The sequence below is a fragment of the Ranitomeya imitator genome, chromosome 3, assembly GCF_032444005.1.
Source record: "Ranitomeya imitator isolate aRanImi1 chromosome 3, aRanImi1.pri, whole genome shotgun sequence".
NCBI lineage: Eukaryota > Metazoa > Chordata > Amphibia > Anura > Dendrobatidae > Ranitomeya > Ranitomeya imitator.
The window spans coordinates 413568888-413583735 of NC_091284.1; the positions used below are offsets into that span (position 1 = coordinate 413568888).

General features: G+C 47.5%; 1 protein-coding gene across 1 annotated transcript in view; it reads right to left on the bottom strand.

The window, feature by feature from the left end:
• Positions 1-7740, bottom strand: part of CLIC4 (chloride intracellular channel 4) — a 119608-nt gene extending 111868 nt beyond the window's left edge. The window contains exon 1 of the mRNA XM_069757140.1: positions 7417-7740. Coding sequence (XP_069613241.1) covers positions 7417-7485 — 69 coding nt within the window. The 5' untranslated portion in view covers positions 7486-7740. The remainder of the gene's footprint in view (positions 1-7416) is intronic.
• Between the last annotated feature and the right edge of the window lie 7108 nt (positions 7741-14848).

Consider the following 14848-nt stretch of genomic DNA (forward strand, 5'->3'; position numbering starts at 1 on the left):
CAACTCCAGAATCCCATAGAATTGCATGGGAATGCGGTTTTTAAGAGATTCCGCTGCGGCAAAAAATACGGCAGAAACGCATAAAAAACGCAACGTGGGCACACAGCCTTAAACTCCTTCCTGACACTGCTAATCATGATGTACTAGAAGCCTAAGACATTGTTGTGCTATGACTGGGTGGGAAGAGTGAAAGAGCAAGTCCCAAGAAGAGACTGAAAAAACACTCAGATGGACTGCAAGGAGAGAGATTTCACATACTTGGCTTCAAAAGTAACAAATGTGAATATTTCTGCAGTAGAGCGACAATGCAAAAAGGAAAAGGAGCTTGAGGATTTAGGCTAGTTTCACACTTGCGTTTTAAAACGCAGCGTTTTTAACGCAAACGCATTTGATGCAAAAACGCGTTTTTAACGCATGCGTTTTTTGCGTTTAAACGCGTTTTTCCCTGCGTTTGCGTTTTTGAAACGCATAATGAGAAGTGTGTGACAGCTGCCAATCATCAAAATCAACTAGAAAACCCACTATAAACATAAATACTTAGGGTTAGGGTTAGGATCCCTAGTAACCCTAGGGATCCCAAACGCTAACCCAAACGCTAATCCAAACGCTAACCCAAACGCTAACCCAAACGCTAACCCAAACGCTAACCCAAACGCTAACCCAAACCCTAGGGATCCTAACCCTAACACAAACCCTAACCCTAACACAAACCCTAACCCTAACCCTAGGGATCCTAACCCTAACACAAACCCTAACCCTAACACAAACCCTAACCCTAACCCTAGGGATCCTAACCCTAACACAAACCCTAACCCTAACACAAACCCTAACCCTAACCCTAGGGATCCTAACCCTAACACAAACCCTAACCCTAACCCTAGGGATCCTAACCCTAACACAAACCCTAACCCTAACCCTAGGGATCCTAACCCTAACACAAACCCTAACCCTAACACAAACCCTAACCCTAACCCTAGGGATCCTAACCCTAACACAAACCCTAACCCTAACCCTAGGGATCCTAACCCTAACACAAACCCTAACCCTAACCCTAGGGATCCTAACCCTAACACAAACCCTAACCCTAACCCTAGGGATCCTAACCCTAACACAAACCCTAACCCTAACCCTAGGGATCCTAACCCTAACACAAACCCTAACCCTAACACAAACCCTAACCCTAACCCTAGGGATCCTAACCCTAACACAAACCCTAACCCTAACACAAACCCTAACCCTAACCCTAGGGATCCTAACCCTAACACAAACCCTAACCCTAACACAAACCCTAACCCTAACCCTAGGGATCCTAACCCTAACACAAACCCTAACCCTAACCCTAGGGATCCTAACCCTAACACAAACCCTAACCCTAACCCTAGGGATCCTAACCCTAACACAAACCCTAACCCTAACCCTAGGGATCCTAACCCTAACACAAACTCTAACCCTAACCGTAACCCTAACCCTAAGGGATCCTAACCCTATGGGTTAGGGTTAGGATCCCTATGGGTTAGGGTTAGGATCCCTAGGGTTAGGGTTAGAGTTTGTGTGACAGTTTGTGTGACAGTTTGTGTGACAGTTTGTGTGACAGTTTGTGTGACAGTTTGTGTGACAGTTTGTGTGACAGTTTGTGTGACAGTTTGTGTGACAGTTTGTGTGACAGTTTGTGTGACAGTTTGTGTGACAGTTTGTGTGACAGTTTGTGTGACAGTTTGTGTGACAGTTTGTGTGACAGTTTGTGTGACAGTTTGTGTGACAGTTTGTGTGACAGTTTGTGTGACAGTTTGTGTGACAGTTTGTGTGACAGTTTGTGTGACAGTTTGTGTGACAGTTTGTGTGACAGTTTGTGTGACAGTTTGTGTGACAGTTTGTGTGACAGTTTGTGTGACAGTTTGTGTGACAGTTTGTGTTTTAGGGTTAGGGTTTGTGTTAGGGTTAGGATCACTAGGGTTAGGGCTAGGGTTTGTGTTAGGGTTAGGATCCCTAGGGTTAGGGTTTGTGTTAGGGTTAGGATCCCTAGGGTTAGGCTTACAGTTTGTGTTACAGTTTGTGTTTTAGGGTTAGGGCTTGTGTTAGGGTTAGGATCCCTAGGGTTAGGGTTTGTGTTAGGGTTAGGATCCCTAGGGTTAGGGTTACAGTTTGTGTTACAGTTTGTGTTACAGTTTGTGTTACAGTTTGTGTTACAGTTTGTGTTACAGTTTGTGTTACAGTTTGTGTTACAGTTTGTGTTACAGTTTGTGTTACAGTTTGTGTTACAGTTTGTGTTACAGTTTGTGTTACAGTTTGTGTTACAGTTTGTGTTACAGTTTGTGTTACAGTTTGTGTTACAGTTTGTGTTACAGTTTGTGTTACAGTTTGTGTTACAGTTTGTGTTACAGTTTGTGTTACAGTTTGTGTTTTAGGGTTAGGGTTAGGGTTGGGGGATGGCTTATAAGTGTGTATTCTTGTGTTTTTCTATAAAAACGCATGCAAACGCATGTGCTTAAAAACGCATGCGTTTACATAGACATCAATGGGGTTTTTTACCGCGAAAAAACGCATGCATTTTTTCGCAGCAAAAAAACGCCGCTAAACGCCGCTAAAATTACTACATGTTGCATTTCTGCAACAAAACGCATGCAGTGAAAAAACGCATGCGTTGCAAAAACGCGTCAAAACGCATGCAAAAAACGCATGCGTTTTTAATGTTAAGTATAGGAGAAAAAACGCATGCGTTTTTTACCGCAAAAACGCAAAAAAAAAAAAACGCAAATGTGAAACCACCCTAAGACACTGTATTGAACACAATTTTTTTGAACAAGTGAAAGGTCCTCTTTAAATAATGGATTATTTTCTGATGGCTTTCCTTGAGGCTGGGTGCACACGATCTGGAAGTGGCAGTTCTTTGGGCGAAGCACATGTTCGCTGCGTCCAAAGCATTGCCAGCTATTGAATGCAGGTGAATCCGCATGTGTTCACTGAACCGTGCGGATTCACTGCGTCCATTACATTCTATTGGTGAAATTTCTCTTGTGGAGGCTCACGTCTCCGCAAGAGAAATTGACAGGCTGCGGTATGGAAAGACATGTCACACGTCCATCTACACAGGTGAGCCGCGGGTGTCTGTGGACACATAGTGGACATGGGATTTCTTTAAATCCCATCCACTATGCTGTAACAGCTGGATGCTGTGGGTTTGATGCTGCACAAGTATGCAAGTCCAACCTGCAGCGTTTACTGATCGTCTGCACATTCCCTTAAACAGTTTGCCCAGTTAAAACAATTTATCACCTATCCACAGAATAGATAGCTTGATGATCAGTGGGTGTCCCACCATTGGGATCAGCACTAGTGATGAGCGAATATACTCAAGATTTCTCGAGCACGCTCGGGGGTCCTCCGAGTATTTTTTAGTGCTCGGAGTTTTAGTTTTTCTTGCCGCAGCTGAATGATTTACATCATGATTCCCTAGCAACCCCCACATGTACTTATGCTGGCTATCAGATGTAAATCATTCAGCTGCGGCAAGAAAAACTAAATCTCCAAGCACTAAAAAATACTTGGAGGACACCCGAGCATGCTTGAGAAATCTCGAGTAACGAGTATATTCGCTCATCACTAATCAGCACCAATTGGCAGACAGAGGAATTTTATCAGGATACAAAATGGTGCAACCGATCAGACATTTGACTGATGCGCCATTCATTTCCTATGTGGCTGCTGGCAAAAAAAGCTGAGTGCAACACTTGGTAGCTCCATAGGTAATGGACCAACAGTTCAGCATTTTCACTGCTGCTCCATTCTAAGGGTATGTGCACACGATGCAGATTTAGTGCAGAATTGGTGCAGAACTGCAGCAGATTTTTCTGCTGCAGAAACGCTGCAGAACTGCACTGTGATTTAGGCTATGTGCACACTTTGCGGATTTTGCTGCGGATCCGCAGCGGATTTGACCGCTGCGGATCCGCAGCAGTTTCCCATGAGTTTACATTACAATGTAAACCTATGGGAAACAAAAAACGCTGTACACATGCTGCAGAAAAATCCGCGCGGAAACGCTGCGGATTACATTCCGCAGCATGTCACTTCTTTTCTGCGGATTTTCACCTGCTCCAATAGAAAACTGCAGATGAAAATCCGCAGAAGAAAACGCAGTAAAAACCGCAGCGGATTTTCACTGCGGATTTTGGAATTCTGCTGCGGAAAAATCCGCAGTGGAATCCGCAAAGTGTGAACATAGCCTTACAGTACAATGTAAATCAATGTGAAAAGAAAAAAGCTGTGCACATGGTGCAGAAAAATCTGCGCAGAAACGCTGCAGATTTCAAAGAAGTGCACGTCGCTTCTTTTGTGCAGTTCTGCAGCGTTTCTGCAGCAGATTTTTCTGCACCATGTGCACAGCTTTTTTCTTTTCACATTGATTTACATTGTACTGCACAGAAACTGCACAGAATCTGCACAGAATCTGCACAGAAACTGCACAGAAACTGCAGATGCAGATTTAGTGCAGAAAATTCTGCACCACATTTCCTACGTGTGCACATAGCCTTAGGGTATGTTCACACGTTCAGGATTTCCATCCTTTTTTTTTCAGGACAGTTTTGTTAAAAAACTGCAGCTCTTGGCAGAAAACGCAGGTCCTTTTTTTGGTCCTTTTTTTGTCCTTTTTTGATGCGTTTTTTTATCCTTTTTTTATGCAGTTTTCTATGCAGAGACTGTGTGTTTCCTAGGAAGCTTTTTAGGGCTAAAATGGCTGAAAATACCCTAACCCTACCCCTAACCCTAACCCTACCCCTACCCCTATTCTAACCTTAGTGAAAAAAAAAAAAATTCTTAATTTTTTTATTGTCCCTACCAATGGGGGTGACAAAGTGGGGGGGGTGTCATTTACTATTTTTTTATTTTGATCACTGAGATAGGTTATATCTCAGTGATCAAAATGCACTTTGGAGTGAATCTGCCGGCCGGCAGATTCGGCGGGCGCACTGCGCATGCGCCCGCCATTTTGCAAGATGGCGGCGCCCAGGGAGAAGACGGCCGGACGGACACCGGGACGCCGGGTAAGTATAAGGGGGGGAGATTAGGGCACGGGGGGGGCATCAGAGCACTGGGGGGGGGCATCGGAGCATGGGGGGGGGCATCGGAGCACGGGGGGGCGGGATCGGAGCACGGGGGGGCAGCCACACTCCGCCCACGCACTTCCGCCCGCTCCCCCGCACTTCCTGCTGCAGCGGTTCTGCACATCAAATCGCAGTAAAACCCGCAGATATATTTTTGATCTGCGGGTTTTACTGCGATTTTGACCTCACAATGGAGGTCTATGGGTGCAGAACCGCTGCGGTTCAGGAAAAAGAAGTGACATGCTCCTTTTTTGCCGCAGCTATTCTGCGCGGCTTTTTAAACAAAATTACGGATCATGTGCACAGCAGTGACTGTTTTCCATAGGGTTACATTGTTATGTACCCTGCATGGAAAACAGCTGCGGAACCGCAGCGGCAAAACCGCTGCGGTTCCGCAGTAAAAAACGCACTGTGTGAACATGGCCTAAGGCTTCTTTCACACTAGCGTCAGAATCTCCCCGTCGCAATGCGTCGGGGAGAGATTCCGACGCTAGCGTTTGCTGTATTGCACAATGGGTGCAGCGGATGCATTTTTCCGGCGCATCCGCTGCCCCATTGTAAGGTGCGGGGAGGTGGGGGCGGAGTTCCGGCCGCGCATGTGCGGTCGGGAAAAGCGGTCCGTCGGGAGAAAAAAACGTTACATGTAGGGTTTTTTTTCTCCCGACGGTCCGCCAAAGCACGACGCATCCGTCGCAAGACGGATGCGAAGTGTGCCAATCCGTCGCAAATGCGTCGTCAATAGAAGTCTATGGGGAAAAAACGCATCCTGCAAGCACTTTTGCAGGATGCATTTTTTCTGCAAAACGACGCATTGTGACGGATTTAAAAAAACACTAGTGTGAAAGTAGCCTAACGGGTACAAGTTCCTCAATCTGCTGATCAGTGCAAGTCCCATCAGTCAGATCCCCACCGATCAACAAGTTATCACTTTTTTTCACTGGATAGCTCCTTCAACTTCAATAAAAAAAATTTGCATTCAAGTGTATACAGCATTACTGAATAACTCATGACTCAAGCATTCAAGCAATGAGAAATGTTTACAAATTATTTATTTTGGGATAATGGGAGTAATCCAAGAGTAAGGATGTGCTTTACACTTTTCTCTGCACTTACGGATGTATCTCTACAATGGCATGTTAGTCAGCATGGAACGCCACGTGCATAAACATAATACTTGAGAATTATGTTCCACATGGGAAATCAATCAGTTCATTAGAGACATCTTGTAGTGGATGCTCCTTTACTTGTCCATCTCCCAGTAAAGCAATGGATCATGGTCCTCTGCACAATGATGTCAGTGAAACCTGCACTACTGCCCACGATGGAAGCACCAGCCTGACCACCCTGCTGCATGGTGACCCTGATGGAAGTACCAGCCTGACCACCCTGCTGCATGGTGACCCTGATGAAAGCACCAGCCTGACCACCCTGCTGCATGGTGACCCTGATGGAAGCACCAGCCTGACCACCCTGCTGCATGGTGACCCTGATGGAAGTACCAGCCTGACCACCCTGCTGCATGGTGACCCTGATGAAAGCACCAGCCTGACCACCCTGCTGCATGGTGACCCTGATGGAAGCACCAGCCTGTCCACCCTGCTGCATGGTGACCCTGATGAAAGCACCAGCCTGACCACCCTGCTGCATGGTGACCCTGATGATAGCACCAGCCTGACCACCCTGCTGCATGGTGACCCTGATGAAAGCACCAGCCTGACCACCCTGCTGCATGGTGACCCTGATGATAGCACCAGCCTGACCACCCTGCTGCATGGTGACCCTGATGGAAGTACCAGCCTGACCACCCTGCTGCATGGTAACCCTGATGGAAGCGCCAGCCTGACCACCCTGCTGCATGGTGACCCTGATGGAAGCGCCAGCCTGACCACCCTGCTGCATGGTGACCCTGATGGAAGCACCAACCTGACCTCCCTGCTGCATGGTAACCCTGATGGAAGCGCCAGCCTGACCACCCTGCTGCATGGTGACCCTGATGGAAGCACCAGCCTGTCCACCCTGCCGCATGGTGACCCTGATGGAAGTACCAGCCTGACCACCCTGCTGCATGGTGACTCTGATGAAAGTACCAGCCTGTCCACCCTGCCGCATGGTGACCCTGATGGAAGTACCAGCCTGACCACCCTGCTGCATGGTGACCCTGATGGAAGTACCAGCCTGTCCACTCAGGACCAGCAAACATCAGGGATTAGTGCCGCCACTGAGGGGATTAGTGTTATATAATGTGCCAAGGATGGGAAGTTAGAAGGTTGCCCTCCATGAGGCCAGCACAGGACACGATGGCACACTCACTCACCTTGACGAAGAGCTCTATGAGGTTATCTTTGTCCTCCAGCACTCCGTTCTGCGGCACGGGCACGGACATGTCTGCTGCTCTGCTGTAGTGTGCACTCCGCCAACTTCTCCCGGGCTGCTCCCCTCTCCTCCTTGTCTGGTGGTCCCACTTTCTTCACTACCTTCTTCCCTCACCCACAGGGCGGTCTCTGGGTACTTCGCCTATTCTACCACTAGTGGTTTTTCTCTTTACACCCTCTGTAGTCTTAGCCAGAGATGAGCGTGCATGGAAAAGGCACTATGGAGTCTCCGGCTCTCCACACGGCAGGGAGGCAGACGGGATAACGGGACGTTACTGGCAGCTGGGGCAGAGAAAGGGAGGAGGCGGGAAGGAGGGCGCGGCAAGGCGAGCAAGTGGAAGCATTAACCGCTTCATTCTCGTCACACACGCACAATGTGCCACAGTGTTTCCAGTGGGTGGAGGGCCGTGCCCAGGCTGCACACCGCCACTCAGTATAATACCCCGCACTGTTCTCAATTTACTACTGAGGGTGTACACTTGGCTCTGTGGAACTGTGTGACGAGATTCTGTCAGTAATGGTGGGTGCTTCCCACTTCTGTGGGAGATTAGTCATTATACAGAGTGTACGGCTTACGTCACACTATCAGTATTTGGTCAGTATTTTACCTCAGTATTTCTCAGCCAAAACCAGGAGTGGGTGATAAATACAGAAGTGGTACATATGTTTCTATTATACTTTTCCTCTAATTGTTCCACTCCTGGTTTTGGCTACAAATACTGATGTAAAATACTGACCAAATACTGATAGTGTGACCGCAGCCTAAGGCCGGTTTCACACATCAGTGGCTCCAGTACTTGAGTTGACAGTTTCCTCACGTACCGGAGACACTGACTCACGTAGACACATTAAAAGCAATGTGTCTCTGCACGTCAGTGTGTTTTCACGGACCGTGTGTCCGTTTGGAAAACACGGAGACATGTCAGTGTTCGTGGGAGCGCACGGATCACACGGACCCATTAAAGTCAATGGGTCCGTGTAAGGCTAGTTTCACATTTGCGTTTAAATCCGCAGCATTTAAAACACATCCGCAAGTGGTGGAAAAAACGTGGAAAAAACGCATATAAACGCGTACAAACGCAGCATTTTTTAGACTCATGCGTTGTCGCATGCAGTTAAAAAAACGCCGCGTTTGTACGCGTTTACATGCGTTTTTTCCTGCGTTTGCGTTTTTGGTGCGCATGATGAGAAATTTCACAAGAGAAAAATCAAGATAACCAGACACCGCCAATGGGACTACAGAGGGCGTGTATTATGACGAAATGCGGAACGGTATAATGGCCCCCCAAAAGAAATTCATGAATAGCTGGTTTTTGTTCATTCTGCTACACAAAAATCGGAATAAAAAGCGATCAAAAATGTCACGTGCCCGAAACTGTTACCAATAAAAATGTCAACTCGACCCGCAAAAAACAAGACCTCACATGACTCTGTGGACCAAAATAAGAAAAATTGTAGCTCTCAAAATGTGGTAACGCAAAAAATAATTTTTGGAATAAAAAACAGTAATTAGACCTACTGGTAATTGTATTTCCAGGAATCCATCCTGACAGCACACTGGAGGAAGTCCTTCTTATCCTTGATGGGACAGGAACACGAGAGGTTAAAAGGACCCTCCCCCTACCACCCTTCAGTGCTTTTCCAAAGTAACACATCTGGATGGATGCAAAAACACAGGTTTATTCCAACAAAATAATCAATCATACAAATGTTACATCACATGAGTATAAAGATCATACATTAGGGAGGGAACTAATAGTGCTGTCAGGATGGATTCCTGGAAATACAATTACCAGTAGGTCTAATTACTGTTTTCCAGTTCACCACCTGACAGCACACTGGAGAAATACCAAAGGAGAATGGTATTTAGGGTGGGACTACTGCTTGAAGTACCTTCCTACCAAAAGCCAACTGAGGCGATACTACATCTAACTTGTAGTGCTTCGAAAAGGTACTAAGGCTAGACCATGATGCAGCTCTGCAGATCTGATCTGCCATCGCCCCCCCTTTCTCTGCCCATGACGTGGCCATGGCTCTAGATGAATGGGCTTTGATGTTGACCGGGGAATTTTGCCCGCTAGCTCTATAGGCTAAGTTGATCGTAGATTTTATCCACCGTGCGATAGTCGCTTTAGACGCTTTCCTACCTTTATTTGGACCCCTGAACTGGACAAATTGTTGTCCTGTCTCCAGGGTCTGGATATTTCAAGGTACCTGAGCACCGAGACCCTTACGCAGGGCCGGCGTCAGCACCAGGCGTACCTGGGCAAATGCCGGGGCCCTGGCAAGACAGGGGGGCCCATTCAGGGCTGGCGTTAGAGGCAGGCTGCCCGCATGCGGCCCCTGAGACAGGCATCTGCGGTCCGAGGTGCACGATTGAAGAGAAAAGGCAGCACGGAGCTCTGGGACTTTTGCAGCTGCTGGAGGGCCGCCCACAATCCATCGCCATGGATACGCAGAGCAGAGTGACTTCCGACCGTCCAGTGCCCGGAGAATGAGCCGAGCGTCCCCAAGCAGGAAGTGTGCAGCACCTGCCACCTGGCTGGAACAAAGGATTGCGGGGGGATGCAGAGCCTGGCTGGGAGGACAAGGTATGGGCTCTTATATACTGGCTGGGCTGTGTTATATACTACGTGGGCTGCTATATACTACATGGGCAGCTGGGCTGCTATATACTACGTGGGCTGGGCTGCTATATACTACGTGGGCTGGGCTGCTATATACTACGTGGGCTGGGATGCTATATACTACGTGGGCTGGGCTGCTATATACTACGTGGGCTGGGCTCCTGTATACTACGTGGGCTGCTATATACTACGTGGGCTATGCTATATACTACATGGGCTGCTATATGCTACGTGGGCTGCTATATACTACGTTGGCTGCTATATACTATATGGGCTGCTATATACTACGTGGGCTGGGCTGCTATATACTACGTGGGCTGCTATATACTACATGGGCTGTGTTATATACTACGTGGGCAGTGTTATATACTACGGTGGCAGTGTTATATACTACGTTGGCAGTGTTATATACCACGTGGGCTGCTATATACTACGTGGGCAGTGCTGTATACTACTATGTGGGCAGTGCTGTATACTACTGTGTGTCTGTGCTATATACTACTATGTGGGCAGTGCTGTATACTACTATGTGGGCAGTGCTGTATACTACTGTGTGGGCTGTGCTATATACTACTTTGTGGGCTGTGCTATATACTATTGTGTGGGCTGTGCTATATACTATTGTGTGGGCTGTGCTATATACTATTGTGTGGGCTGTGCTATATACTACTGTGTGGGCTGTGCTATATACTACTGTATGGGCTGTGCTATATACTACTGTGTGGGTAGTGCTGTATACTACTATGTGGGCTGTGCTGTATACTATATGGCTGTCCTATAAACTACGTGGGCCGTGTTATATACTATGTGGCTGTGCTATATACTATATGGGCTGTTATATGATATGTGGGCTGTGCTATATACTATGTGGCTGTGTTATATGTTACGTGGGCTGTTATATACTACATGGCTGTGTTATATGCTATGTGGCTGTGCTATATACTACGTGGGCTGTGTTATATACTACATGGCTGTGTTTATATGTGATCATGAATCGTGGTATGTGTTAAAGGGGGGCCCACTGAGCCTCTTTCGCCCGGGGCCCACAAAAACCTGGAGCCGGCCCTGCCCTTACGTCTAAGTTATGATAAAATCTTTCTTTGATTTTTAGGGGACTGGCAAAATGATGGTAAGACAATTTCCTGATTCATATTGGAATGTGACACAACTTTAGGGAGAAACGCCGGATCGAGTCTGAATACTAGTTTATCCTCGAATATCTGCAAGTATGAATTCTGCACCGACAGGGCCTGTAGTTCCCCCAATCTTTTTGCCGACGTGATTGCAACTAAAAATGCGGTTTTGAGAGAGAGTTTATCCACTTCTATATCCCCGATACATCCCACGCCGGTTTACATAGGAAATTCAGAACCAAGTTCAGATCCCACGGCGGGACAGAACGTCTAATCAGTGGTTTTAGTCTCTGGACGGCTTTAGAGAAACGGCTGATCCAGGAATGAGCAGAAAGGGAAGAGTCAAAGAATACACTTAGGGCCGCTATCTGGACCCTCAATGTGCTTGGTCTAAGACCTTTTTGAAACCCTGACTGCAAAAAATCAAGAATTTTGGGGATATTTGGGTGGTCAGTATCAACTGCTGTCTCTCCGCAAAACCCACAGAATCTCTTCCATATTTTCAAATAAATAGCCGATGTTACCGGCTTCCTGCTCGCTTGAAGGGTAGAAATGACATCATCCGAGAGTCCTTTTGCTCTCAAGACCTTCCGTTCAGGATCCAGGCCGCCAGCTGAAGTGCTCCTGGATTCTGGTGTAGAACCGGTCCTTGTAGAAGAAGATCCTCTCTCTCCGGCAACAGGAGGGGTTCTTCTACTGATAGTTTTCTCAACAATGGGAACCAACTGCGTTTCGGCTAGTGAGGAGCTATGAGAATGACCTTGGCCTCGTCCTCGCAGATTTTCCTGAGTGTCCTTGGAATCATCGCTAGAGAAGGAAATGCATACAGGAGACCGTGATCCCAGGGTTGTGAGAAAGCATCGATCGCGGCTGGAGTCTCCCAAGGGTTTAGGGAGTAGAAGGTCCTGAGTTTTGCGTTTCCCTTTGAAGCGAATAGGTCCACCGTCGGCATTCCCCAATGATGACACAGGTCTTTGAACACCTCGTTGTTCAGTTCCCACTCCGTGGGGGATACGCTTTTCCTGCTGAGGAAATCTGCCAACTGGTTCTTGGAGCCCTCCAGGTGAATTGCCGTGATTGACAGAACCGACCTTTCTGCCCACTTGAATATCCATTCCGCCAGGTCTTGCAATGCAGGATGCCTTGGACCCCCTTGATGTCGCAGGAATGCTACTGTTGTCGTGTTGTCTGAAAAGACCTTCACGTGTTTGTTCTGTAGCAGATGTTGTGCTGCCGTCAGGACCTCCCAAACCGCTTGTAGTTCCCTGTGGTTTGATGACTGGTTGCTGTCTGCCTCTTTCCAGCGACCTTGAAAATATCTTCCCAGTACATGACCTCCCCAACCGAGCTGACTGGCGTCTGTTGTAACTGAAACGCTTGGTGTTTGAAGCCATAGTACCCCCAGTCGGAGGTTCCTGGGAAGAGTCCACCAACCCAGAGATCTTTTGATCTGCGGAGTAAGGTTCAGAGTTCGGTTCAGCGAGTTTTGTCTTCTGTTCCAGCTTCTCAGGACTCCCCTCTGAAGCTGTCGAGAATGAAACTGGCTCCATCTTACACAGGGAATACACGCCGTCATCAGACCTAGTATCTTCATCCCGTCTCTGATCGTATTCCGACCTCGGGAAAAGTGACGGATCTTCTGTATTATGCCATTCAGCCTGTCCTCCGGAAGGAAGGACATTCTTGTTTGTGAATCGAGCATGACTCCCAAGAATTTTATTTTGGGTTTTGGGATTAGGTCTGATTTTTGCCAATTTACAATCCATCCTAGATTCTCTAGAGTTGAGATGAGGGACCGACAGTTGATCCCGAGTTGGACTTCTGAGTCTGCTGCTATTAGGAAGTCGTCCAAATAGGGGACCACCATTATATCCTGATTCCTCAGGAAAGCAACTACTTCTACCATAAGTTTTGTAAAAACTCTGGGAGCGGAGGCCAGGCCGAAGGGGAGACAGCGGAATTGGAAATGGAAGATCTTTCCTTCCAAGACTACCGCGAACCGCAGGAACCTCTGATGGTTTAGATAGATGGGAACATGGTAATATGCACTCTTTAAGTCTAGAGTGCACATGACCATGCCTTTTCCCAACAGGGGAATGGTGGACCGAATCGACTCCATCTTGAACCTTTTGTAAATGACCCAATTGTTCAGATGTTTTAAATTTATAATGGTTCTCGATTCTCCCGATGGTTTTGCTACCGAGAAGAGATTGGAGTAATGACCCCTGCCCTCTTCCTGAGGGGGTACTGGGACAATGGCCGCCATTTTTAGAAGGTCCTGAATATCTGACCACATGGGGGATGACAGTTTTAGATGGGAGCTGGATACCAGGAATCTTTCGGGAGGAAGAGATGTGAATTCTATTTTGTATCCCTGGGATACTATCTGTAAGACCCATGGACTTGATGTGATCTCCCTCCAACCTTCCAGAAAACCTGTCAGACGACCCCCCACTCTGATGGCGTCATTTTCTGCGGTAACTGGAACCCTGTCCAGAGTAGCTTGTTTCTTTATTTTTAGGCCTGTTATCCCCCCCTTTTTGGTAGCTCCATCTACCCTGCTTTCCCTTACCCCTATAATCGGGTTTTTGATTATAGCGGGGCCTCCGAAAGGGCTGGAATTTTTTAGGTTTCTCTTCCGGAAAACCTTTCTTAACATCTGCAGCTTTCTCTAAAATATCGTCGAGGACTGGTCCGAAGACCTTGCCCCCGGAAAAGGGTATAGCACACAATTTTTGGTACATCAACCCACTCCTTGACTTCCTCTGGGTTAAACGGCAAGCGAAGTCTGAAGTCCTTAGGGATAGTCAGTCTCTTCTCGGCTTCCTCCCATTCCTCCAGAATCATAGATCTGATACGGGAGTTAACAGGGAACACTTTGGATGTCTGTGAGCGCAAGCCTCCAAACATTTCGTCCTGAACGGAGCAAGATGGCTGCGGCTCCTCCACCTGCATGGTGTGCCGCACTGCTTCCAACAGTTCTCCAGTGTCCGCAGCAGAGAACAGATATCTTCTCCCTTTCTCCGGGGGATCTCTACTCTCATCTTTCTCCTCTACCTCCGACCCACAGGATGATGAGTCTATGGAAGAGTACTCGACCCTTGGTCTTTTCCTCGGCCTCTCCTAAGGTGAAGGTGAGGGTGAGACTTGAGGGAGTACCAGACTTGAGACTGAAGCCTGAACTTCCTCCCTTATCATGGCTCTCATATTAGACATAAGAGACGCCTGCTCCTCTCCTATGACTTTGCAGGTGCACGCTTCACATAGGGGTTTCTGCCAGGAATCCTTTAGCTTAACCGCACAGATAGGACACTTCTTATTCCTACTGGGTTTCTTTACCGATTTCTCAGATAGGGAGGCTGCCTATGGAGAAAAATATATATATAGCAAACAATAGCGTTTTTTTTTTTAGGGCCTCTACTTACTAGTGCTGCTGACTCCTGACCCTCTGCTCTAGCTGCGTCCTCCACGATGCTCTAGAGATCACTACTGCCCCTGCACATACCTTTTTATTCTGTTCCTCACTTCAAAAAAATGACGCTCCAGCATTCTCCACCGCTCTTTCCTCTGCACTTCCTGTAGCAGAGACGCCATCCGTCCCCCTCAGCCGCAAA